The sequence below is a fragment of the Diadema setosum genome, chromosome 6 (genome assembly GCF_964275005.1).
Source record: "Diadema setosum chromosome 6, eeDiaSeto1, whole genome shotgun sequence".
Lineage (NCBI taxonomy): Eukaryota > Metazoa > Echinodermata > Echinoidea > Diadematoida > Diadematidae > Diadema > Diadema setosum.
In genome coordinates this window covers 26,961,115-26,987,743 of record NC_092690.1, presented here as the reverse complement: position 1 = coordinate 26,987,743, position 26,629 = coordinate 26,961,115, and the positions used below count along the sequence as shown (strand labels likewise).

General features: G+C 39.8%; 2 protein-coding genes across 2 annotated transcripts in view; both read right to left on the bottom strand.

Moving 5' to 3' along the window:
* Positions 1–515: 515 nt before the first annotated feature.
* LOC140229677 (megakaryocyte-associated tyrosine-protein kinase-like) lies at positions 516–15,173 on the bottom strand. The gene is made up of 7 exons (XM_072309919.1): positions 15,059–15,173; positions 12,604–12,854; positions 9,529–9,747; positions 7,840–7,988; positions 3,783–3,921; positions 2,061–2,232; positions 516–520 (listed from the first exon to the last, which is right to left on the bottom strand). Exons 1-7 carry the CDS (start codon positions 15,171–15,173, stop codon positions 516–518), a joined length of 1,050 nt encoding a protein of 349 aa, XP_072166020.1.
* Positions 15,174–15,458: 285 nt separating this feature from the next.
* Positions 15,459–26,629, bottom strand: part of LOC140229676 (tyrosine-protein kinase JAK2-like) — a 65,056-nt gene continuing 53,885 nt past the window's right edge. The window contains exons 5-7 of the mRNA XM_072309918.1: positions 16,207–16,338; positions 16,056–16,107; positions 15,459–15,525 (exon numbers count right to left, since the gene is read on the bottom strand). Coding sequence (XP_072166019.1) covers positions 15,459–15,525; positions 16,056–16,107; positions 16,207–16,338 — 251 coding nt within the window. The remainder of the gene's footprint in view (positions 15,526–16,055; positions 16,108–16,206; positions 16,339–26,629) is intronic.

Sequence of the window (26,629 nt, the reverse complement as noted above, 5' to 3'; positions counted from 1 at the left end):
AAAAAATGAAGTTTTAACCCTAACTAGGCCGGGGGGGGGGGGGGGGGGGGGGGGGCCTCTGAGGCCCCCCCCCCCCCCTCGAGGTTCCGCGCGATGTATCGCTAACGCGAAAAGCTATCGCCGCGACGTTTCATGACTTTTTTCTTTTGAGTCTCCCGCATCTTTTGACACCAAATTTGCGATGTCCGGGCATGCGGTTCCGAAGTTGCGCATAAATATGTACGTGCATGTCAGACCAAAAATTGCTCAAAAACGTGAATTCATGTACAATTTCAATGCAAACTGTGCTTACAGGAAAATTTCATAAAAGTATGATTATTTTTGGGTTCTATTGATTAAAATCAATTAATAACATATTTTCTTGATCGGAACAATGTCGTGGACAAGTTTCATCGAAAAAACAATGAAAAACATAAAGTCGAAAAAACAAAGAAATACATAAGAAATTCCAAAAACAATAAAATACTTAAGAAATTTTTTCTGACGGCACAATTTCTTTCACTTATATTTGCTCACTACACTAAAAAGAACATTTACACAAGGAATGTGCCCATTTTGAGCTTTATTTAGTGATTTATACCAAATTGTCTGATTTCATGCATCATTATGCATAAATTAGCATAATTTAGTGTAAATGATAATTTTTGAAAAAATTAACTTCATGGTACTTTAGATTACATCATAGGCAATGCGTGTGCCAATTTTCGTCGCGATTGCGCGGTCGACGGCCGAGATCCGGAGGGGGGGCCTGGGAGGCCCCCCCGGCTCTATCATCTACCTGAATAGCCCGGCCTAGTTAGGGTTAATATTTTTACTTGACCTTTTGACCTTTGACCTCATGACCCCAAACTTTCACCAGAGAATCTTAATTGGGTAACACATGTATACACTAAGTTTCAAGGAAATATCTTCAGGCATTGCATAGATAATGTGGAAATTTTATGTTTTTGACCTTGACCTTTTGACCTTTGACCTTGAGCATGTGCACCCAAAAGTTGATAGGCACAACTTCACCCCCTAATACACATACATGCCAAGTTTCATTAGGACACCATAAAAGGTTTTTTAGTTATGCTGTCCACAATATTCATTACGGACGGATGGACGAACGGACAACCCGAAAACATAATGCCTCTGGCACCACTTCGTGGCGGAGGCATAAAAAATACGTTTACCATGGCAACGCAATGTCCAATACAAATACAAAGGACATTTTGCAAAACTACACTTAAAGAGCATCATACACACCAAATTTCACCTTCATAGATTAAACGGTTCAATTTGATACAAAAATGAGTGGTTACCATGGCAACACATTTTTCTTATATTAACACATTGGTGTCTTGCATAACTACACCTCCCGATCATCATACATACTAAATATGACCTTAATTGCTTGAATGATGTAGAAGTTATTCAATCCAGAAGGTTTTGGTAAAATTTTGGTTACCATGGCAACGCTTTGTCCGACAAACACAAAAATTATGTGTTCCACATCTATGCCTCAAGCCCATAATGCCTACCAAATTTGATTTCAATTGCTTCAAAACTGTGGAAGTTGTTCACTCCACAAGATTTCAAAGAAAACATGCGGTTACCATGGCAACGCTTTGTCAAATACAAACACAAAGAGTGTCTTGCATAACTACACCCATAGATCATCATAGATACCAATTTTGAAAATGAATGCTCAAATACTATGGAAGTTATTCAATCCACAATGTTTTGGTAAAATTATGGTTACCATGGCAACGCATTAACAGTGAATTTGGCTCTGCGTGAGCGATCGAGTGCGTTGTGCTGGTGGTTGACGTTGCGAACATGGCTTGGTATTTGACTAACCCATATGATATAACAGATGATGACTTTTGTTGTCGGGAACATGTACCAAACGTCGGACACCCTCAGGGTTGAAATGCTATTTCAGGAGGCTATAAGTCCCTTGACTTCATCTCGGGACTTATAACCTCCCTCAATAGAATTTCAAACCCTTCGGGTGGAACGTTCGGTATGTTCCCTCCCCCGCCAGTCATCATCTACATAATGAGCCCTCGACATACTCCCGGTCAGACTCTCACCATAGAGGTTAGTGTAGATGTCTCGGAGCACGCCGCGGCAGGGGGGCCTGTTCCGCGCCTCATGGCACCAACACTGCTCCATGATCCTAAAGACACTGTCGGGGCAGTCAGGTGGTTTCTCCAGGCGTATGCCGTGGCTGTAATGGTCTCTCACCTGTATGCACACAGAAAGAATCAATTGTTGCGTGTATCATAAATTGTGGTGTCTGCAATGGGATATAGCAGCACATGTTCACTGGTTTCTTCATTTGTGCAAAAAGGTGTCAAGTGTGTTTGCCATCAATGTAATTACACGGGGTATTGACCGATTCTGTGACGCAATATGTGTATTTTTGGCATGGGCAGCGCCATTACTGCGGTGTATCATCCGACCCCCCCTCCTCTCTCCCCACCCCTCTCACGCGCGCAGAATGAAAAACTGATGCATGGTTGTTTTAGCCAATGGGCATCTCGTACTGAGTGCGCGAATGCTTGCTTAGTGCGCGAACCTTTGTTACAGTTGCGCGATAAACATGTTGCCCGTGGGGTGGGGGAGAGCAGGGGGGGTCGGCTGAGACACCGCAATTTGAGCTCATGGCTGCGCCCAGTGCCATAAAATGTCTGCTGCCCTCAACGAACCCGAATCGGTCAATACAGTACATTCCATCAATTTCACAACTAAACTCTGAGGCCCGAATTCACGAAGGTGGTACAATTGAAACCATGGTTTAAACCATGGACAAAAACCATGGAGCGCCACGTGTTGCACAGAATATTTCGTTACGAATTCTGTCATTTAACGAAATGAGTATATTGTAACAAAATGACGTTTTTCATTTCGTTGATGAAATAATAATTTCAACGAAATGGCCATTTTGTCAACAAAATGACTGATTTCATAACGAAATATTCCATGCGACACTTGGTGCTCCATGGTTTTTGTCCATGGTTTAAACCATGGTTTCAACTGTACCACCTTCATGAATTCGGGCCTGAGCATTACTCAATTTCAGGATAGGCCTATCCCATGAAGATTTTCATTTGGCTTGGGAACGGAAAACAATTCAGTGGACACAAGAAATTGGAGCTCACCAAGGGCTCTGGCCCTAGATATTTGGTAGGATGTTAATAGTTACTGTTAAAGTAGGCCTACATCAGAGGGATAGTTTGCCATTTGCAGATGAAACAAAAACCCAGCATTAGTGCTTTCACCCTAATAGGGCCGGGGGGGTTGAATCACCCCCCTCGAAATTTTTCGCGACCATTCTGCTGCGCGAATTTTTTGACCGCGCCGCTTGCTGACTTTTTACTTTGAAGTCTTGCACATCTTATGACACCATTCTCGCAAAAATCGGACATACCATTACGACGCTGCACGACCTTTTGAACATGCTTGTCAGACCAAAAATCATCTGAATCAGAGCCAAATTCATGATTTCACGCATATTAATTAATATAAAATATAAACAAATGTAAAATTCAATTTTTTCTTCTACAGTTTGGTAGATTACGCGACAGGTAATGTATGTGCCAATTTTCAGGGCAATTGCGCGATCGACGGCCGAGATCTCGGGGGTGTTGAATCAACCCTCCCCCAGCCACAGAACAGGCCAAAAAGCCCGGCCTGGTTAGGTTAAGGCCTATGTATTGCCCCTATATTTTTATCCAGGATAATGCACAGAGTTGTTCCTGCACGGCACTAGGGCAGGACAATAAAGCACTAACCCTTTCCGAGGGCAGACTCGCGAGAGGTATTGCACCGTGCGACATTATCTCCCACAACGTGATTGCATAACTGAAGATATCTCCGGCAAGTGTTGGCTCCGAGTTGGTTGCCAGAAGTTCTGGGGCAGTCCAGCGGACTCTGCGGAATTAAAACAGAAGAAAAAAGCAGAATTCATTATAACCTCGATTTTCAAACCATTATTGTCACCTGCTCCTCTCATGTTTTTGTTTTACACTTTTGGACCACAGCAGCAGATTCGACTTTATAACACTGTAACTTTAACAGCATGACGGCCATAAATGAATTGGCTTCTATTAAAAATAAGAAGGAAAGATGGTTCATTGGTGTATGCAATGAGCCAGGTGCATTGCTATGTCAGGGCAAAAGCTATCAAATTCTGGTTGGACATACTGGAACTCCCCCCTCCCCCCCACCCTCCCCCCCATGGTAGAAATAGACAGCAGCAACAAATCGTTTGCGAAACTAATCATGTCACTGACATGCCTCAAGAATTTATGCTGATGATAACTGGTGCACACTGAAAACAAAGCACTGGTGAAAGGAAGCAGTAAATTTCCCACACATGTCACATAATGAACTGGAAGGTGGGGTGATATACACATGTAGGGATGATATGAACCAAGGAGGTTCAACAGCTGAAGTTCCAACTGGTTATGATCATTCAAACAGCTGTCAGTTTTAAAAGATATTCCACAGGTGCATTTGTGCTTTTCATGATCAAGGTTGAATGACATCTTCTCTACAAACGTAGGGATGATATGAACCAAGGAGGTTCAACAGCTGAAGTTCCAACTGGCTATGATTATTCAAACAGCTGTCAGTTTTCTTTTGAATGTTCAAAAGATATTCCACAGGTGCATTTGTGCTTTTCATGATCAAGGTTGAATGACATCTTCTTTACAAAGCAATCTGGAGATTCATTTTGAACTCTGGCATACTTTGCTTATTTATATTCCTTCAATGTGATCCTGCATTCTAAAAGCACAAAAAAGTTGTCAGACATGAATTCTCAGTTGGGGACAGGCTCTGACCCTTAATTCAGACGATCCCCCATTTCACGGGGGCAGTTTGGAGAGTTTTACGGTTGACCATCCACACATGCATTGAAATCCCCAGACGAAAGGCTGGTGGTTTCAGCTGTGTGTTAGGTCACTGTACGTGGCACTGTAAGGCATACGATTGTTAAAATTGATAGGAATGCCTGATTCGCCACCACATTTCGAGCATGCGCACTTATGAGGAAGACAGCTGCGTAAGAGATCAAGGCAAGTCCCCTGCCAGAATTTTGTTGCCGGACTCCACAAGCTTGCCGAGGGAGCAGAGAATGTCCCATCGAGCGTTCACATGATGGGATTGCTGGGAAAATTCCTGGCAAACGGGACATTCCCTGTGAAGCAGGGGACCGTCTGAATGCAGTGAATAAGAACAATCTCTAAGCTTTAAAATGACATACATCTCAACACAAATGGACTTTCGTATGGACATCTAAATAATGGAAAGAAAGTACACCCTCTGGAAAAGTGCTTACTGAGAAATGAGGCTTTCCAGTTCAGATTCTATTCAAGTGCTTAATCTTGCCTAGCAGTGCCTTGGGCAATGAATGAAACAAAACTCAAGATGTAAAATTTCAGAGAAATTACCTTTACAAAATCATCAGATTAGCTGACATTTTGTGAACACATTAAAAGTACATTCTATCATGACTTTCACTAATTTTCAGTGCAAAAGGATCATCGCTTTAAAAGTTATTGGAGTCGAAAGTAAGGAAAAGAGTAAAAGGCCTTTTAAGAAACCTACTTTAAGAATTTATAAATCACACACACTGAAAAGGAATGTTCTAGAAAAAATGCTCAGGAGAATTGTTGGTCCAGTGAGACAAGTTGAGCAGCGTTTTTTTTTTACCAAGTCATCCCGTCTTGTAAAAACCATGAAAGGGACTATTGCATAGGGCATCTTTTGCTTTTGTCCTTCACCAGTAGCAATACATACATGCAGTCCAACAGACAAGGGAGGTGTTACAGAAGGAGAGGAAACAAGAATCTCTCCTTTGTACCTGCGCAGAATGCCGCCGAGAAGTTATACATGTATGCTCTATGGTACAAACTGCAGTTCGACCTTGATTATCCGGCCATGTCGGGACCGGCGATCATCCGGATAAGCGAATTGACCAGATATGGTCATATGTATATAGCTGCCGTCCAAGCTGCCGTCCCAGTGCACTGGCAGCTAGGCAGGTAGCGTACCCCGCAACGGTACGGTCTTATGAAATTAGTGAAATATATCCATGAAAAGATGTTAAAGTCACTGTTTTTTCTCAATTTCTGGATGAAAAAGAAAAATCCTTCACTGCATGAATGCGTCCGGATAATAGAGATTTCCGGATAAAAGGAGGCCGGATAATCGAGGTCGAACTGTAGGTGTTTATAAACTGCTTCAATATGACAAAAGACATCACTTATATTTGTTTGCATCATTCCTAAAATACAACATACCTAAAGGAAACAGCAATTTGCTGTTCCCTTTAATATATATACAGGACCCACAAGGAGAAAAAGAAAGTAAAAAATGTTGTTCCTTAAACGGTAAAATGCTACTAAACAAGCAGAAACACACATTAATTATAGTTAAAATGATTTAACATTCAAGTGCTAAACCTGGCAAACAATATTAAGCACAAATGTGTGCAAGATGGTTGTATCCTAACTTTCAAATTAGATATCAAATCAACTTTTTCAGTCCAGGGGTATTAATAAGAAGGAGATTTGACGGGGGGGGGGGGGGGGGGGAAACTTTAAGTAGTTGTTACGTTCAAGATTACCACCAAGTTCCACAGGATTTCAACATTTCTCCTGAAATTCAGTTTAAAATTTATAAAAATCAAGATCCTCTTCTTTGGTCTCTGTAACCAAACTCTATGAAACAGCAGCTTGGAGCATGGAACATCAAAGCCAGTGAAATGATAAACATTAAATTGTCATGCTACAGAACCTACTTAATACTATATTTCTGCACAAATTGCGAAGAGATTCCACTCCTCTAACATCTCTCTGGACAAACAACACCAGCAAACAAACAACACACCAGATCAGAAAATGGCAAGTTCAGAGATGCCAAGTTCAAAAAACTTTTATGAGTGAGATTTTTATGACTCGGAGTTTCGGCGCTCGCGCGCATGCGCACGCGAACGAGGAGGGTGTCCCCCTCCCATGGTAGGGAGCTTTTTAGAATTATTAGCTCTTAATGATGCGATCTGGTGCATACTTAAGTGACTATTTTTTACTAATTTTGAAAGGCAAAAGGGAAATATACCTTCAATTGCAACTATCACTTTCATCCTTTGAGCTATGCTCCTTATTTTTGGCCCAAATTGCAGACTTCACCAGATGCGTGAGAAAAATGGGTGCCATGCGTGAGATCGTTAGACAGACCCTAAATGCTTGAGTCTCACGCAGAATGCGTGAGACTTGGTAGCTCTGCAAGTTATTCAATTTTTTGAGAGAGCCCCCAGTAGAGTCAGGGAAACTTGGTACAATGCAGCTCTGGTACAGTGTAACAAACTCTCAGTGTGCCGTGCACATGTCTGTGTCTATGCATGGCTGAGTGTGTTGTGCATGTGTGTGTGTGTATGTCTACATGAGTGAGTGAGTGAGTGAGTGAATGTGTGCGGGTGTGTGTGTCTGTGTGTACATTCTATATCAGGAAGTCGCAAGTGGATGTTTGGATAGTCTCAACTCTAAACTCTTTTCATAATATCTTTATTTGAGCTGCTAAACATGTACACGCCAAACTGAGTGATGGTGTGATCCCGAGAATTAGAGAAAAATGAGTCCTGATAAATAGCTCTCTGCTAATGATAGAGGTCAAAAGTTCACGACTGCCCACACTTGTAATTTTCGCATGCTCTCCCTGAAAATTCTGCGATCACGTCATGTATCGACTTGGCGCATAAGGGTTTAGCATCTCGAATAAAGATAAGCATGCAAAGAGTCCTGAATCTGAGCTAGCGTTTGGCTGACAATGACTGGGTGCACTTACCGTTTTAATTTGGCCCTTTCGTTCTGGTGAAGGCTGTGGTAGTAGATGCTGAACATCGGGTCGCCCAGCTTAATGTGCAGGTCTGGCGTCCCCCTCACCACCAGAGTGTTGTGGGCACTCACGTTTCCATGCACAATCCGACGGGATTCCTATCATGTGGATAAACAAAGCAAGGTACAATAAAGTTCAAGATGCAGTTAAACACTTCAGATCAACAGGATGTTATATAATGTCATAGAATTCAAACCTAAAAAAAAAAAAGGTATTTATTGAATTTTAACACGTTGACGACAGACTGACTTTGCTATAACAGGCATTTCCCATAGATAACTGCCCAAAGTTAGTACACTTGGGACTTGTCATCAACAGGTTAAAATTGTACACATTTTTACAAATAATAGCATTTTCACTAACTCGTTTTTAAAAAAAAAAAAAAATTTCTAGAGTTCAATCTATAACTATATAGTGTGTAACATACGCAACATGGACAGACAAAACTGACACATTTTTGTCTGTCCATGTTATGTAAGTTCCCCACTATTTAAGTTTAGGTATTGAAATGGTATAAAACAGTGTTCAATAGACATTTAGGTCTAAAAGCCTGCTATCATCTTTTCCGATCAATATTAGGCTATTAAGTTGAAAAACAACAAAACACTCACTATTTGACTTTAATGTTAGTACATAGATGTCTGTCCAGTGTCACATACACTATCCCCCAAATATTCGTTTTGGCAAACATTTCTAGAGATTGCTTCTTTGAAACAATTCTAAGGCAAAGTTATCTCTCATTCATTCAGTGCTCCTAAGGATCATATTGTATTAAAGGTAGGGATACCTTTTACAGACCTCCCAAAATGCAGCAAAACATTAAATATGAACCTCAGGGGACTTATCTAGGCCACTGCTGAGAAATTTGGAAGTCAACAGTTATCTACAATTTGAATAATGCACAAAACTCAACTACTCAGTAGTTCTGTGTGTCAGCCACACTTAAGCCTTTTTGTTGCAGTCTTCTGTATTTTTTTTTTAATCTATAAACACAAATCTACAAATATAAGAGCTGATGTAATAACATATAGAGTGTGTGGCAAGAATGTATATAGAAATGCTTGTAAGTTTTGATGAACTTTCTTCACAAAATATACATGATGGACACACATGCAGTGCATGGGTCTGCAAAGGTAGCCTAGTAATGTATTGGAATTTACGGTGAGCCCCGAAAAAAAAATCAATTCAAAATCTAACAGTCAATAAAAATGTACTAAATGTTACCTTCCATTTTCAATACTTTATGGGAGTTTCTAAAATGATACTCTCTTCAACATACCATTGTATTTATACAACTCTTCATTTAAGGCATGCAAATGGGATTCCCTACCTTTAAGGGTAATGCACACTGGAAACAGAAAGTGCCCTGACATCCCTGAAATGTATCATTTTGAATTGGACATACACTGTATCTATAGCATTGTTTATTTTCTATTTATATTGATGTTGTTGTTTTTGTTGTTGTTGTTGTAGTTGTTGTTATTGTTATCATCATTATTATTATGATTATAATTATTATTGTTGTTGTTGCTATATTGTCATCATCATCATTACCATTATCATTATCATTTCATATCATATCATATCACTATCATCATCATTTTTTCTATGGGTGCTCTTGCATCGCAGACAAATTACCAGGTACTCCAAGGCTCGGATGAGCTGGGTGGCTGCAAGAAGCTGCTCAGTGAGTGTCATACCACTGCCACCATGCTCCATCAGGGCTCGCAGGTATTTGTCCAGAGGTCCCTGGGAGGCGTATTCCATTACCATCATGTACCCCGCCCCGATACCTTCAAACTTGATGATGTGTGAGTGCACCCACGACGACATGCGGTCCACCGACTTGCTGAATTTCTGGATGGGGAAGAAAAAGGGAGAGATGAATACTACAGATACTTTAATAAATAGATAGATGGATGGATGGATAGATGAGTGGATAGAGATAGAGATACATTGTAGATAGATGGATGTGTGGACAGATAGGTAGATAGAGATAGAAATAGAAAGAGACAGATGGGTGGATAGATAGGTGGAGAGAGATAGAGGAAAATGGATGAATGTATAGATGGATACACAGAGATTCAGATAGAGGGAGATGGATGGATGGATAGATAGGTAGATAGAGATAGAGATAGGTAGATAGAGATAAAGATAGGTAAACAGAGATAGATAGAGATAGAGATAGACATAGAGAAAGGTAGATAGAGATAGGTACATAGAGATAGGTACATAGAGATAGACATAGAGATAGGTAGATAGAGAAAGGGAGATAGAGACAGGTAGATAGAGATAGAGATAGATACGTAAATAGAGATAGACACAGAGATAGGTAGATAGAGATAGACATACAGATAGGTAGACAGAGATAGAGATAGATAGAGATAGACATAGAGATAGGTAGATAGAGATAGACATACAGATAGGTAGACAGAGATAGAGATAGATAGAGATAGACATAGAGATAGGTAGATAGAGATAGACATACAGATAGGTAGACAGAGATAGAGATAGATAGAGATAGACATAGAGATAGGTAGATTGAGATAGACATACATATAGGTAGACAGAGATAGAGATAGATAGAGATAGACACAGAGATAGGTAGATAGAGATAGACATACAGATAGGTAGACAGAGATAGAGAGAGATAGAGATAGACATAGAGATAGGTAGATAGAGATAGACATACAGATAGGTAGACAGAGATAGAGATAGATAGAGATAGACATACAGATAGGTAGACAGAGATAGAAATAGATAGAGATAGACATAGAAATAGGTAGATTGAGATAGACATACACATAGGAAGAGTTAGACATATAAATAGGTACAACCGTAGATAGAGATAGACATAGAGATAGGTAGATAGAGAGAGGGAGATAGAGATAGGTACATAGAGATAGAGATAGATATGTAAATAGAGATAGACACAGAAATAGGTAGACAGAGATAGACATACAGATAGGTAGACAGAGATAGAGATAGAGAGAGATAGACATAGAGATAGGTAGATTGAGATAGACATACACATAGGAAGAGATAGACATATAGATAGGTACAACTGTAGATAGAGATAGACATGGAGACAGGTAGATAGAGTTAGAAATAGAGAGAAAGATAGGAAGATAGAGATCGAGATAGAGATAAAGATAGACAGAGAGATAGACAGAGAGAGAGATGGATGGATGGCTAGATAGGTAGATAGAGAAAGAAAGAGTAATGGGATTATGGGAAGACTTCAAGGATGGTTGAGAGAGGTTAATAGTCATTTCTCTTGAGGTAGTAATTACCAGAACAGTGTTATATGACAATATAATGTACTTCATCTAAAAGTAATTTCAGTCAAGTGAGGCTCCTGTTTTTCGTCAAGGTGCACTCTTAGCTCAGGCCTCTGGTACACAATTTGGGCATCCACTGCTCTTACATTGCAAACTGGTGCTGTGTGCTGCTGCAATACAATCCTGAATATTGATAGTTAACCCAAAAGCCCCAACATAATTTTGCTGTAGGCTTCATCTTTACATCCTCATTAGTTTAGCAGCTCTCAGTTTCAATGCATATTCTACACCATATACTGGAGAAAGACTGGATGGAATTGGATTAGATTAAAGGTGCACAATTTAGAGAAAGGTAACAAATTGCAAATTTGAGATAAAAATTATAACCTTATTCCTCTAAATTGTGTTGTGGTAGCTAATTTCAGGATCAGATTTACATTAAATGCAATTTAGTCAGAGGCTTTTGACAATCCAACAACTGAAATAACAATACATGATCAAATTGGTTCTCCAACGAATGATAAATCTTTATTCTACCATTTGAAAAACCAGTGATGAATGTTAAACATAGAACAGGAATAAAGAGAATCAAACCAAAGAAATACAAACCAGAGAAATATATTGCCTGGAAACTAATGAGATTAGTGAATGCACTACTCGTTATGGTCTGCTGGTAAGTGCTAGAATCTGGCATGGAATGCAATTACTTGAATCCTCAGTATACATTTGAGATGGACAGCAAACTACTGCAAAAGTGGATTTTTTGCATGAGGAATCTTTTGCACTCAGTCGGGTAAGATGAATTTGGCATGTTTTACACTTCTGCAGAACATATGAAATATTCACATAATTACTTTCGTGCTAGTTTCTTGTTTCCCGAAATGCACAGAATTTTCTCAAGTTGCAAAAATTTCAATGTTTACAGTACTCTAATAAAGCACAATCTAATTCACAAAGGATGTTCTCACTAAAACCTCCTCCTGCACTGCTATGCTTTATTGTCTCAATGACTATCCTTAGGGGCTATTGCTGCAGGGCATTGGGGATTGAGCCTACATACCACTAACCATTTTAATAACCATTTGTGTGGCCGTGTGCGTGAGCTTCTATGTCTTTTCATAACCTTGCATTTGTTCGTTTCTTCTTTTGTAAGTCCAATTCATTGAGTGGCCCATATCTCTACAGCTTGTCCTTTACAAAGGCCTCTCATTTCCCATAACAGAGTGATTTTGAACAACTATTGCCATACAGATGTTTGTTCATTTACTTCTTCCCTTTCAAATGTGTGTATAAAATATATTTTACATTCCGTTGATTTTGGGGGGAATTGTATGTGGGGAAAATATGTGATAATGGAAATGAACATTTGATTGAAGATTTGACGTTTTGAACCTTTTTGAATGCAAGGGGCAGGTCACGCTACGAGACTGACCTCTTGGATAATGCGTGAGGCGTCCTGCTTCGGCCGCTTGACAGCGACCCGCTGCCGGCACGTCCTCTGGTCCACGCGCTTCTTGAGGTCGGCCGCGTAGACGCGGGTGAAGTCGCCGTCTCCCAGGTGCCGCCACTCGCTCTGCAGCGAGAGGCTGTCCTCGGGGATCCAGGGGACGTGGAGCGTCATGTCCGGCTGCGGAGGAAGCTCCTCGTTCAGGGCGGAGTTGTCGAGGAGTCGCAACGATTTGTCTGTGACAGTCCAGAAAACTTCATCTCATTTCATATCATTTCCATACCTGATAAAAAGCATATCGTCATTTGGGTGACAAGACCTCGTATCTACAAAATTTCAAATTTCCAGGATGGCAAAAAAACCAAAAATACAAAAACAAAACATGGCAGCCTAAACACTATTTCAAATGGGATAGCCTTTCTTTTGACATGCCATGGTGGCTTCATTTTTGGGGTAGGACAGCTATGATTTGGACAGGACATTACTTGACTGATTATCTATTATTTCAAAAAAGTCATTTTCACAAAAATACTAGATACGAGGTCTTGTCACCCCAGCAATGATATACAATGAATGCAAGAACTATACGTAATAATTATACACTGAACAAGTATAGGAGCAATACAGCAACAAGGCAAGTGCCATAATTGTCTCACCCATTCGCGTAAAAGAAATCGTACGCGAATGGGATATAATAGATAAAAAGAGATATAAAAGGGTAAAAAATTATGGCAAAAAAGAAACGTGCCATAAAAACTTAACATTTGGCCCTTAAAGTTCGTTAACCCCTGCCTGTGACCTTTGACCTCGTGGTGACCATCCACACCCCATGGGACATCTACCATCCAAGTTTGGTCACAAACAGACCTATGGATCAAAAGTTATGACCCATAATAAAAACGCGCCATAAAAACTTAACATTGGGCTCTTAAAGTTCGTTGACCCATGCTTGTGACCATTGACCTTGTGGTGACCATCCATTCCCCAAGGGACAGCTACCATCCAAGTTTAGTCACAAATGAAGTTATGGATAAAAAGTTATGACCCATAATAGAAACGCGCCATAAAAACTTAACATTGGGCCCTAAAAGTTCGTTGACCCCTGCCTGTGACCATTGACCTTGTGGTAACCATCCACTCCCAAAGGGACATCTACCATCCAAGTTTGGTCACAAATGGAGTTATGAATCAAAAGTTATGACCCATAACAGAAACGCGCCATAAAAACTTAACATTGGGCTCTAAAAGTTCGTTGACCCATGCTTGTGACCATTGACCTTGTGGTGACCATTCACTCCCAAAGGGACATCTACTTCCCAAGTTTAGTCACAAATGGAGTTATGGATCAAAAGTTATGACCCAAAATAGAAATGCGCCATAAAAACTTAACATTGGGCTCTAAAAGTTTGTTGACCCCTGCTTGTGACCTTTGACCTTGTGGTGAACATCCACTCCCCAAGGGACATCTACCATCCCAGTTTAGTCACAAATGGAGTTATGGATCAAAAGTTATGATCCAAAATAGAAATGCGCCATAAAAACTTAACATTTGGCTCTATAAGTCCGTTGACTCCTGCCTGTGAGCTTTGACCTTGAGGTGACCTTCATATATGGTAAATTGTAAAACTTTGTATGACCCCTCTTCCCTCAAAGTTTGATTGGAATTGAAGCCCAGAGTAAAGAGTTATTGAAGTTTTGTAGCGTTACAGACAGACGACGGACGGACGGACGATGGACGGACAACCGACGGACGGACGACGGACAGACAGATGCCGCAGGCGATCCCTTAGTCTCCCCTCACCTCCGGTGGGTGCAACAAAAAGTGTACTATAGGCGCGGTCAGACTAGCAAAAGATCGCGAAGTTTAAGATCGCGATCTTTAAGATCTCGAAGTTTTGCCAGTGTGACCGCAAACTTCCCGCGAATCTTCTCAATCTGTTTGCGGGCAGTGTCTCCGAAGCGCGAGGCCATTGTCATGTACAGATGTGCATTGTTACATCACAATCACTAGCCATCGGACGGCCCACTCTTGCTTGCGTGCGTACGAATGGCCCAAACTTCACGATCTTAAACTTCTCGATCTTGTGCCAGTCTGACCGCACCTTATGACACTCTAAAAAGACAGAACACCCCACGAGATAATGTAAATGAAGAAATATATATATGTGAGTCTTTATATTTTAAATGTTCCAAAAATAGTTTTGTCTCATTCTGGTTAAGGTTTCATTGTTCTGGTTAACTTCATTCTGTGGAATTTATCAATCAGCTTGAGCAAAGAGTGGATTTATTTTTTCACCCCAAGTTCACTCCATGTTTTTGTGAGGCTCTTGGGGCACTGAAAGCTGAATTCAGTACCAATGCAAGAAGAGTGCATGTAATAGACACACCTTGCCCATGGTAATATACCAGCACCCCTACAATCTGCCCTGCCCCTTCTCACCAACCATTGCCCCATCCCCCCTTTTTTCAGCCAGCTCTTCATACCCTGCTGTCACACTGGGTCCCCACAATGCAGGGAAAGTCCCGTGTTGCAAGACTTTCCCCTCAAAAACCATATTGTGGATGCTCATCACAAGGACTTCTCCCCTCGTCACCATGAAGCAAGTTGGGTCCCTCAGAATTTGGAGGAGAAAGTGACCTTAGGTCATAACTGAGAGCACCTAGCTATAATCGTCAAATATGGGCATGCACAAAGTCTAGTGTCAAGTGGCAGGGGTCACCCCAAACGCGACTGCCCTGCAGCTTAGTGTAGGGCTAGTCAAGAAAGCAATGTGGCTGGTTAGTCCTAACCTCACTGTCCCCACTATGCAGGTCTTGTACCCCATTTAAAGTTCCCCTGTCTAGGAGGACATCTGAAGGACCTCTGGAGGACCTCTGAAGGACCTCTGGAGGACCTCTGGAGGACCTCTGGAGGACATGCCAGACAAAAATAAGCATTTTTTTAATACTAACTCACCGGAGGCTTCATAGAGAGAATCCCGTTTTGAGTGACCAGGGCCCCATTTCGTTAAAAAAAGGTTAGGATGGCAACTCTTGCTGGAATGGCAATTTCCAATGGCAACAGCCAATCAGGAAGCTGGATTCTTGTTGTTACCTTGACAACTGCCATTCCAGCAGGAGTAGCTATCATATCAACTTTTTATGAAACAGGGACCTGGTCATTTACAACAATGTAGCATGATGTCAGCACACGTTTCTATGGAAACCAGTGGGTGTGCCTTTCTCCTAGAAAGAGGCAGCAGTTTCTGGTGTGCACATAATGCTCCCTCAGCCACAAATTACAAATTTCACCTGAGTGTTTGCTGTGCTCACGCTGAGACCATTTAGAGTCCCTTCATCCAGTGTGAGCATGGTACAACCTCTGGAGGTTGTGCTACATGTAGACTTGTGCCAAGCAGTCTAGCACAACATTCATGCCAGACTCATGCCAGACTCACTCCAGACTCATGCTAGATGCTTTGTGCTGTGACCATTTAGAGTCCCCATCGTCTGGGGCGAACAAAGCACAACCTCTAGAGATTGTGCCTTGTTTCGGGGGATTCTAAACGGGGTATTTGGTCCAGTTGGAACACAGGGGCAGTCACTCACCCTTTGGCTCGATGGGCACAGCCTTCTTGAGTTGACCCTCCAGACACCAGCTGTTCTCTCTCTTCCTGTAATACTCCACGAAAGAGCGCAGGCTTTTGAATTTTGGTTGCTGGTCCATCCCCACATGGTCATCTGGAGGTGGGTTAAAAAAAAAAGAAAGAAGAAAAAAAAAACTTGTTGATGAAAGAGAGGAACTTTATGCTACACAACTGATGAATAATAAATACATGCAATGAAAAGAGATAACAGTGCCAAATAACCACAGAAATGTCGATGTCTGGGACTAAATAAGCCATATCATTAAAACTCACTGCATATCTCAGCCCTTTAATTACCTCATAAAACCAACACAAGGTTCCTCAATAGGATTTCCGAATTTACATCAAATTGTAAACGAGCAGATTTCCAGGTGTATTAAAGAGATCGTATCATTTTCACTGCCGGTACTCAAAGTCACAGGTTCTTTATCATCGTGAATGATGGAAAAACCAGCGCATAGGATGTCGGTTTCAATTCTTTGTTCAAGTGCACTGAGTAACCCCTAATTGTGCGTGGACCACAAAGGAAGTTATAAAAGTCTACATGACAACTATTGTGATGGGATTAACTTGATAAACTCATCATTGCATTCATGTTAATGTCAAAGTAACTGCTGCAGCATTTCCGATTCATGATTACATAATGTATGTCAAGTATCAAAACTGCTCCTGACTGATCTGTAGTTTTGTATGTTTTTTTTTTTCCCTCATACATCATATATACTTCACAATAACATACCTGCCCAATTACTGTTAATTACAGACAGACCAAACTCATCATTGCATTCATGTTAATGTCAAATTTAACTGCTGCAGCATTTTTAATTCATGATTACATAAAAAAAAAATGTATGTCAAAGCATCAAAATAGCTGCTAATTGATCTCTTTAGTTCTGTGAGTTTTTTTTCCCCCTCGCACTTTCACAATTTATAACATACCCAACACAGTTAATTACAGACAGACAAAAAAAAAAAAAAAAAAAAGCATGGTCTTAACTATCTTTTTAGTGCTAAGAAATACTCATTGATATGCTACAGGGTTTGTTAGTTGTTGTTTCTTTTTTTTTTCTTCTCCTGGATGCAACAAAACATAAATCTGCTAAATTGAGCAGAAGTACATGTACACATCCTCAGACCAAGTGGAAAATCAACAAGTGTGACTGGCTGTGGGAAATAATGTTGCAGGGTCACATTTGATTTACATACATTATTGTGTGCAATTTGCTTCCATATCACCATCAAGCTATACGAGGAAAACAAGTACCTGGAAAAGGAAAGAAAATCTTCTCATTGTATAATCATGTCCGTCCTAAAAAAAGGTAAACCCAATAGCAAGTTAGTAAGAACTTTCAAAAGACAGGTGCCTGCCGAGAGAGTTTCTGTGAAACAGATACCCCATTTATACCATTAAAGCAAAAAGGAAGTTCTGAAACCTCCTATAACAGCTTCAATCAGCCTTTCAACTCAGTATAAACAGAAAGAACTCAGAAAAGGAGATCGGGGGGGGGGGGGGGGTCATAAAGCTGTTCTTAAAGTTATGAATGACTTAAGAATGACTGGTAATCAGTTCTTGTGCTGAATTATTGAAATTCTGATAAGTATTGCACATCAGAACAGAACTGATCACCAGTCTTTTGTAAGTCGTTCGTAACTTTAAGAACATCTTCAGAGCTTCTTATAACATGCTAGGGGGTTATTGGGAAGCTGCTCTTTTGTCGACCCAGAAGTTAACTGAAAGCTAGCCAACTAACATTCTAATTAAGTTAGTAAGTAAATTCTAAGTTTCTGTCACTGTTTTATGTACAAAAGTCATGCCTTTACAATAATGTAGCTACTGGTCATTTGAAAGAAAAACAAACATATATTTGTCATACAATTTACATCAAAGCAAAGCTTGCTATTTTCTTTGCAACTTTGCTCACCATATGTCCAGCTTATCAGAAATCTGTAAAAGTTTCATAGATTTGAAAAAAAAACAAAAACAAAAACAAAAACAATGTTTGCCAAGGCATGACTACGTTGGTGTCTCAGAATAATGTGGCACACAGGGGGTTTCCACCGTGGCACATTAAGAGTTACAAAAAGAAGATACTTCTATTTAATACAGTCACAGAAAAAAGACACACTTGTGCATCCATGTGATAAAGCCACACTCTATGTTTCTGTTATCCATAACACCAGACATGTCTGGTCATTGACACTGCTGATGGTTTAACCATAGCTTACAGATGGAATACTTCTGTGGTACAGATCGAGAGTTATGGTGCAACTTTTTATCTGCTTGAAAACAAATGCACACTCACCCCCCAGCACAATATACTGTAAATCTACATAAATGTCACTCTGGGAACATCTTTTTTGTTTGTCTGTTTGCTCTTGAAACGGTGAAAAGAAAGTGTAAAATTATTATATAATAAAAAGTCACTTTTCACTGCAGTATTAAGAAAGAACCTACATAAAGGACAGGCTTCTCAACAATGATGCGCAGTGGTTCAATGACCGAAACATTATAGCACCATCAGACTGTCCACGAAAAGCTGCCCAGGGAAATGATAGCCTCCCGTCCACTATGTTTACGTAGGCACAGATTTGCGCCGGATATCCTCTGACAATGAAAATGTCTGATATATTACGCATGTTTCATATTTTTCTTGTATCAAAATGCGCAGGAAACACAGAACGTCCCCTCCAGGGCATTGTCAAAATCTCTCCTCTCCCTTTCAATCATGTTCTCGAGGCTGAGAAGAAACCACAGTTCTTTGGTGTCATTAAGACATTAAGACGTCAGTCGTTGTCGCTAGCAGAAATCCTCATTATAAATAGGCAGGGGCAGGTGAGGCGTATCATCGCTGGGCCTCTCAGAGAGAGCTATGTAACATTACACCAGCCTTATACCCTCGAGGTATACATGTTGCTTTTATTCCACGTACATTAATCCTCCATCCATTCTTTGTTGATGCCAAAGCCATTATGAAAATTTAGCGGCCGACAGGAAATGATGAATGAATCAAGCGAAACACAGGGGAGAGGGAAAACGAGGAAAAAGAAATCACATAGAAAACACATTAAGAAATGATGAAGAATACAGTATTTACGACTGACAGAGATTGATTGGTACAGAACTTATTCCCACATACACTCAGCACATTTTCTTTCTTTTTTAACCATTTTGTTTAGATAAAGTCTGTAATACAGGAGATTCAAGCATCCCTTGAAACACGTACAAAACAAACACTGGGACCACTCCCTTCTTCTTCTTAATACAAATAAAGTGCGCTTTTAAAACTTGCAATGTTTAGCCCTGCCCATTCTCATTGCTCTGAAAACTCACAATGTTTAACCTGTTGAGGATGGTTTGATTTTGCTACAACACGCATTTCCCATAGACACTTGCCCGAGTATACTCGGGACTCGTCCTCAACGGGTTAACAGCTAAAGCAGAAAGGGGAACAACCTCGTAAAGTTTCTGGAAGTATAGTCAAGTATGTTTATTGTGGCCATTGAAGGGAGATAAAAAAGTGGCTGTCATAGACAGATAGTCGCTGTAGACAGGTACCTTAAAGGGATGGTACAGTTTTGGTTCAGAAGGGGCTGGAGGTTTCTAACAACATCTTTTGATGACGATTTTGTAAGATAATGAGAAATTTCTTATGAAATATAAAAGAGCATAATCAATTATAATTCTAAGAGGACTTCAAAGTTTATTTGATGAAAATCGGATTTGAAATGGCTGAGATATCCAAAACAAAGCAATCCTAATAAAGGTGGGACCCATCTTTTTATTAGGATCATATGTTTTAGGATATCTCAGCTCTGATTTCCATCAAATAAGCAATGAATTCCTCTTAGAATTGTATGCATTTTAACATTTCATAAAGTGGTTCTTAAGTATCATGCAAAAAGTTGAAAGCTAAATTCTCACATCAACCAATACTACACCATCCCTTCAATATGACTTTTCTCTCAGGAGGAATTGTTTAAACCTGTTGAGGACTGGCTGACTTTGCTCTAACATGCATATCCCATAGACACCTTCCCGAGTATACTTGAGACTAGTCTTCAACCGGTTACGTAGCCATACACGGTGTACATGGCAGGTGGCTGCTACAGACAGGTAGTCACTAAAAGGCAGGTTTGACTGTACCACGCATGCGCTGTTTAATCCTTCAACCATTCTCAACACGTTTTTCAATCGCCATTCAATATACATTGTACTGGTGAATTAAAGGACAAGTTCACCTTCATAGACAAGTGGGTTGAGTGAATGCAACAATATTAGCAGAACACATCAGTGAGAGTTTGAGCAAAATCGGACAATCCGTTCAAAAGTTATGAATTTTTGAAGTTTCTGCTCAGTCAAGGCTGGATGAAAAGACTACTATAGCTTGTGATGTCACATGAGTACAACGATATAAAGAAAGAATAAAGAAAATTCAACATATTTCCATTTTTCTCGCATAACAAAAGAACACTCGACTTCTCTCTTTCAGAAGGCAGGGGGAATAATATTTCCCTTAACATACGTCAGTAGCAAGTCAAAGAAATGTGCACTTTATTCAAAAAGTAAAGTTTTGTGAAATTCTCTTTTTATTTTCATTATATAGTTGTATGCATGTGACATCATACACTGTAGTAGTCTTCTCTTCCAGCAGTGACTGCGCAGATACTTAAAATATTCATAACTTTTGAACGGATTGTCCGATTTTCCTCAAACTCTCACTGATGTGTTCTACTAATATTGCTGCATTCACTCAATTCTTATGTATATGAAGGTGGACTTGTCCTTTAAATGATGCAGGTACACTACCTCGAAGTGCATGCACCTGTCGTACAGCTACTGTGCATGGCACGGCCGTACACACATTTCTCGCACTTGAGGAAAAACGGATCTGGAAGTCATGGGAGTAATAGCACAATTTTCTGCGGCATGCCTTCTCATAACAGAAACCTTGCCTTACAGAATACCTTGCCAAAATTTGCTCAAAGTTAGAACAATCATACTATGACTTGCATTTCTGCTTTTCAGAAGTTTTTGGGTGGTATGAGTTTTGTCCAGATGCTACACAACTTCCACCTGCAACTCTGCGATACACTGCAATCTTTTATTCCCAATGAGAATGACCCAAATGTATTTAAATGCATGTTGTAAAGCTACCAGTCTTGATCCTAGGCGTAAATACTGGCAGTACCATGTGCTTCAGAAAATAAGAGTGGGTTAAGTTTATGAAACATTGCATGCTGCACAGTGCTACATAACTTTTTTTTTCACCCACTTGCCAAGTCAGGCAAGAGACTTTCAAATTGATACAGAGCACTTGCCTGAAGAGAAAGTCCAAAAGAATTAGAAAATGATGTAATAAATCACTTGTAAGTCAAGGACTTGATAAAAAAAAAAAAAAAAAAATCATTACATAAACAGTAGGCCTACACATTAGCCATGGCCATATTGGCAAAATATTGTGAAGTTTTAAGATCACAAATTCTTCGGGAACTTTGGTCGTCCATTCACACTGGCAGCCAAACTTCTCAATCTTTGGATCTTTGGATTGAGAAGTTTGGGTCACTCGTGTGCTTGCACAAGACAGAAGAAAGAGTATGCCATCTGACAGTGATTGATTGTGATGTAACAATGCACACAGGTGTACCCCAATGAGGCAATGCCTTAAAACCATTGATCAATGCCGCAAACAGGTGGTGGACTGGTCATGTGGCAAACTTTGTGTGAAATTTCAGTTGCAAGCATTGAAATATCCTTAGTTTGGGCGAGAGAAGTTTCGTGAGAAGTTTCAAAGGAAGTTTTAAGGTTACACAGGCAAAACTTCTATATAAGATGTTAAAGATCATGATCTTAAACTTCTCAATCATTTGCCAGTGTGACCACAGCTACTGATTCACACACTAAAGCACTCTGGAACAGACTTGGTTCGAATGAGCAGTGATGCATAGGGGCTTCTTCACGTACAAGTGTTGGAAAAGTTGCTGAAATGAAATGAAAGTAAGTTGAATCACTAAAAACAGTCTCTATCTTTGGGCTATTTGTATGGTTGACTTTGTGGGTTTATGGGGGGGGGGGGGGGGGCAAAGTGAACAAAAAAGGTGGCTTGAAATCTTTTGCTTGCCCAAATCAGCATTGCTTCAAAATGCTTGCCTGACTTTGAGTTCCACTTCCCCGGGAAGTTGGGCAAGTGCTTATGTTGCACCTTGTGACTGGAAGCAGCCTCTTTCTTTCTTTCTTATTTTTCCTGGCATAACTACAAGTCTATCATGACTTGGTAAAGATTGATATCAAACTACTGTTCTGTAAAGAAAATAATAATAATAATAGATGAAATAAAAAAAATAATAAGAAGTTGTCCGGTACCGGTATCTACACAAATTCTGAATTATTTCTTTCGATATCATCTGATACTTCTACTTTTTAAATCCTGGTATCTTTTTCCTCCCTCTTTCACTGACTGATCCATTGTAATAACTCTTTGTGACCTGGTAAAGCCTGGTATAAAATGATGCGGGTCACTGTTTCTAAACATAAAGAGAACAAATGGAAAGGTTAGAAGTAGCCTGGTAGCTGAACACTTCTTTCATTTCATTTACTGGTATTACTTTTCAACTCTTGATTTTTGGTGTTGCTTTCAGCTGACATGTTTTGACTTGACCTACGAAAGCTTGATGTGAACTACTCCCCAAAAAACAAAAACAAAACAAAAAAACAAGAAAATAAATAAATAAATAAATAAATAAATAAATAAATAAATAAATAAATAAATTAATTAATTAATTAATTAATTAGTTAATAAAAAATCGAAAAAGTATGTGAATAAAGGTAACTGTAGCTGGTGATATTTGCGTGCTTACATCATTACACTTGTATCTACAGATTCTTTGCCACATTTAATTCCTAGCCTATATATCTCAGACATACTTTGAATATACTGTAAGCAACAATAAGCAACATGCAACATCAAAATCTTGAGGTGCAGTGGGTCCGGGTATAATGATTAACCAATTTTGAAATGAATGAAATCACGACTCCTATAAAATTGTGAGTGTATTGCTATGGACCATCTGAAAACAAACAAACAAACAAACAAACAAATTCACAGTGGGTCAGCACAGTCAGATGCTCATGGTCATGTTCCGGTCGCTGTTTATTTTACCAATTTTTTTTTTTTTTTTTTCAAATTCTCGCAATAATTTGCCCTGCACAGTGTGTGTGAAGTAACACTGGCAAATAAAATCACTTTTTGCTTCCTGATGCAACACTACAGATATTTTCCTGTGTGTGAATGCAGTTTCTGTAACTAAGAAAAAAACAAAACTTAAAAAAAGTGAACTTTAAATAGCAGAAGATTGATTCCAGTGTGAATGCGGCCAATATGTTTACCGCAAACAATTATATTAGCTTCAGAAAAGAAGCCCATCTTGCTGCTGCAGCATTAAGTTTGAGGGGAGAGAAACCAGTAGCAAGATATGATTACAATCCTACAGGCAGCTAAAATCTTCCATCTCCCATTTTTTTTTTTTTTTTATTTGTGGTCTTCTTCTTTGTCTTTTTTCTTTTGCCTCCATTTATTCCTTTCTGATTTTTCTCCAGGTACAAATTGCATCTTCCATCACGTCTGACTTTATCGTCAAATTGATATATCTTGTGCTGCCTATTCTCATCGTTCCTGACCTACTTGCATTGATTACAGCCACTGGCATGTACACTTACGTCAAAAGACCATGTGTATTTTTTTTTTCTTCTTTTTTTAACCACAGAAATGGAAAAACATGCGGCTCCTCTTTCATTTCACAACAGTACTGAGAGATAGAAAGAAGAGCTCATGTGGTATAGAAACACTGCGGCTACAGTTCTGGACTACAGACAAAAAGCAAAACCTTGATCAAGGACCAACATTTTGACAAACGATCTGAGTAATACTAACAAATTAGAATTCGCAGAAACCCTTTTTGCCACCCCCAAGCCCATGACTTGGTCTTATCATCTCTACCAACAGGGTAGTGAATAAAATGTAAAACTTAACGGAATTCAGCTGAACTCGCATATTATTTGTTGCTTGATTTAAAGTCATGCCAGCTTGGAGCATGCTTAATTGGGGTTCTGAGCAAACACTTTTTAATCAAGCACGTACACAAAATCTAAAGTATGTTTAACACAGGTATCAAACAGTAAAAAAGGCCTAAATTAAATAACATGAACCCCTTGTCTGCATATATTACAGAGAATATCACACCAGCATGTGTGCTCTATCAAATGCAAAGTTGTACAGTTTTGTTTCATGAGCTACCATTTTTGCCAGTCCAGAGGACTCACATGAATAATCTGTGTAATGACCCATTTCAAATATGAAATATGAATCTCTGCATTCGTGCATATCTCACCTCCACATACCAATTTCTGACACAGACAGTCAATGCTGTTCAGATTTGGAAACGATTCAGAGTTAATTGGATTTTGAGGACAATTTTAATAGCTTTGATGAGATTTATAGCTTAGTCATTTTATGTGTTTGGCCAATACAAGGAAGACCGAAAAAGTGTTCCAGATTACATCCTCCACAGGTGTAAAGCATCGGGACTTGTAAACAAGCTGAATTTCAAATGCCATACGAAAACAAGGATCTTCTCAAATTTGACGCCCTTGACAAGTTTTAGAAGCCCCGCAGGTGCTGGTGGACAGAAGACAGTGGAAAAATAAAAAGAAGAAGAAAAAAAAGACGAACAGGAAAACATTTCCAGGGTGCAAACTGGAAGGTTAGAATAACGAATTAAGTATGGATGATACCCTAGGCCCCGCGGGAGAATGCAGGGATGGCACTCGCTGGGTCCGTGGAGATTGCTTGTGTATCAGATGAGCAGAATCAATTGGATCTCGTGAGCCAACAGCGCCCGGCCAGAGATAATTTGGGTGATATCAGACACGTTTCTTCGCGCTCATCCTTTGTTTTTCTTTCATTTCTCTCACTCTTGAGGCCTTTTTTTTTGCTAGCCCGATGCAAATACGTCGGCTTTGAATGACAAAAACATCCAAACAAAGGGTTGCATAAAAAACAAAACAAAATCAGACCCCTCAAAAAAGAAAGAAAGAAAAAATGAGCATATCGGCAAGTTTTCAGCTTTCACCGTCAGCCTTTTACTGCTTTATATCCTGTTCAAATTTTTTTTCCCCCCTAACTTCCTGCAATTTTCTCCATCACCTTCTCAAACAAAATTTGCCCTAGTGGCACAACAACACTGACAAAAGCCTTAAAATTCAGAACACCGAAGGATATAAATATGGCCTTGCCGACTATATCATACGGCATTTGCTTTCAGAATATTAAACTTGTACGTTATTAGTGCCTGGTGCAAAAGTAGAAAATTGGTCATCATCATGTGTCTGAGCACAGAATTCTAGAATAATATACAAATAATGACTGCCATGATTGGCACAATTAAAATTATGGGCCCAAGGTGATGTGAAAACCGTAACTATGCCTGAAGCGCAGCTGAAGGCATGGTTATGCTTTTCACATCACCGAGGGCCTACATGATTTTAACTGTGCCCCGAATATCAAGCAGTCATTATTTGTTTTATATACCGAAAAAAAAAAGATTCCGAAATATTGATACCGAAGTTAATATAGATTCTAGTCTCTTTTACAGCACTCATAATCAATGCTGATCGACAGCGCGGCGGTCGTATCATTGGTGCGTAGCGCGTACATGATGAGTGATCATCTATATGTGTACAGTGTACGGGGTTGCGACTGTCTCCAAACGTATTTACAGGGCACAGTAACCGCTAGTCTCTTTTACAGCACGCTGATCGAATGCGCGGCAGTCGTATCATTGGTGCGTACATATGAGCGATCTATGTGTACGGGGTCGCGACAGTCTCCAAACCTATTTACAGGGCACAGTTGATTTACTGTGCCCCGGTGCCGGGCACAGTAAATCAAAAATGGGACACAGCTATTTTCATGACTCCACTTTTAACCAATCAGATGAGAGGATTCTATATATGAGGTATATAATGTCAAACAATGACCGGCAGTTTCTGGGAAAATCGCTGAAAAGGATGCAGTGATTAGAATGCCAATCCAACAATCACTCGAAACAAAGATCTGCAAGGATGAAGAATACAGGCTAATGTGTCACTCCACAGAACAATGTCATTCCATGATTGTGACCTTGAACAAGTGTAAAGTACACTGTAAATTCATGCTTGAGCAAGCAATTATTGCATAAAGGGGGAAGTCCATCCAGGAAATCACTTTGTGCAAATAGGAGCAACAACAACAAAATATATTGTAATTTTGTGGACACTGAGGCAGAGCTTACTACTCTCCTGGCATGTAAAAGAAGCACTAAAACAAAAACATATACTTCGGTCAATTACT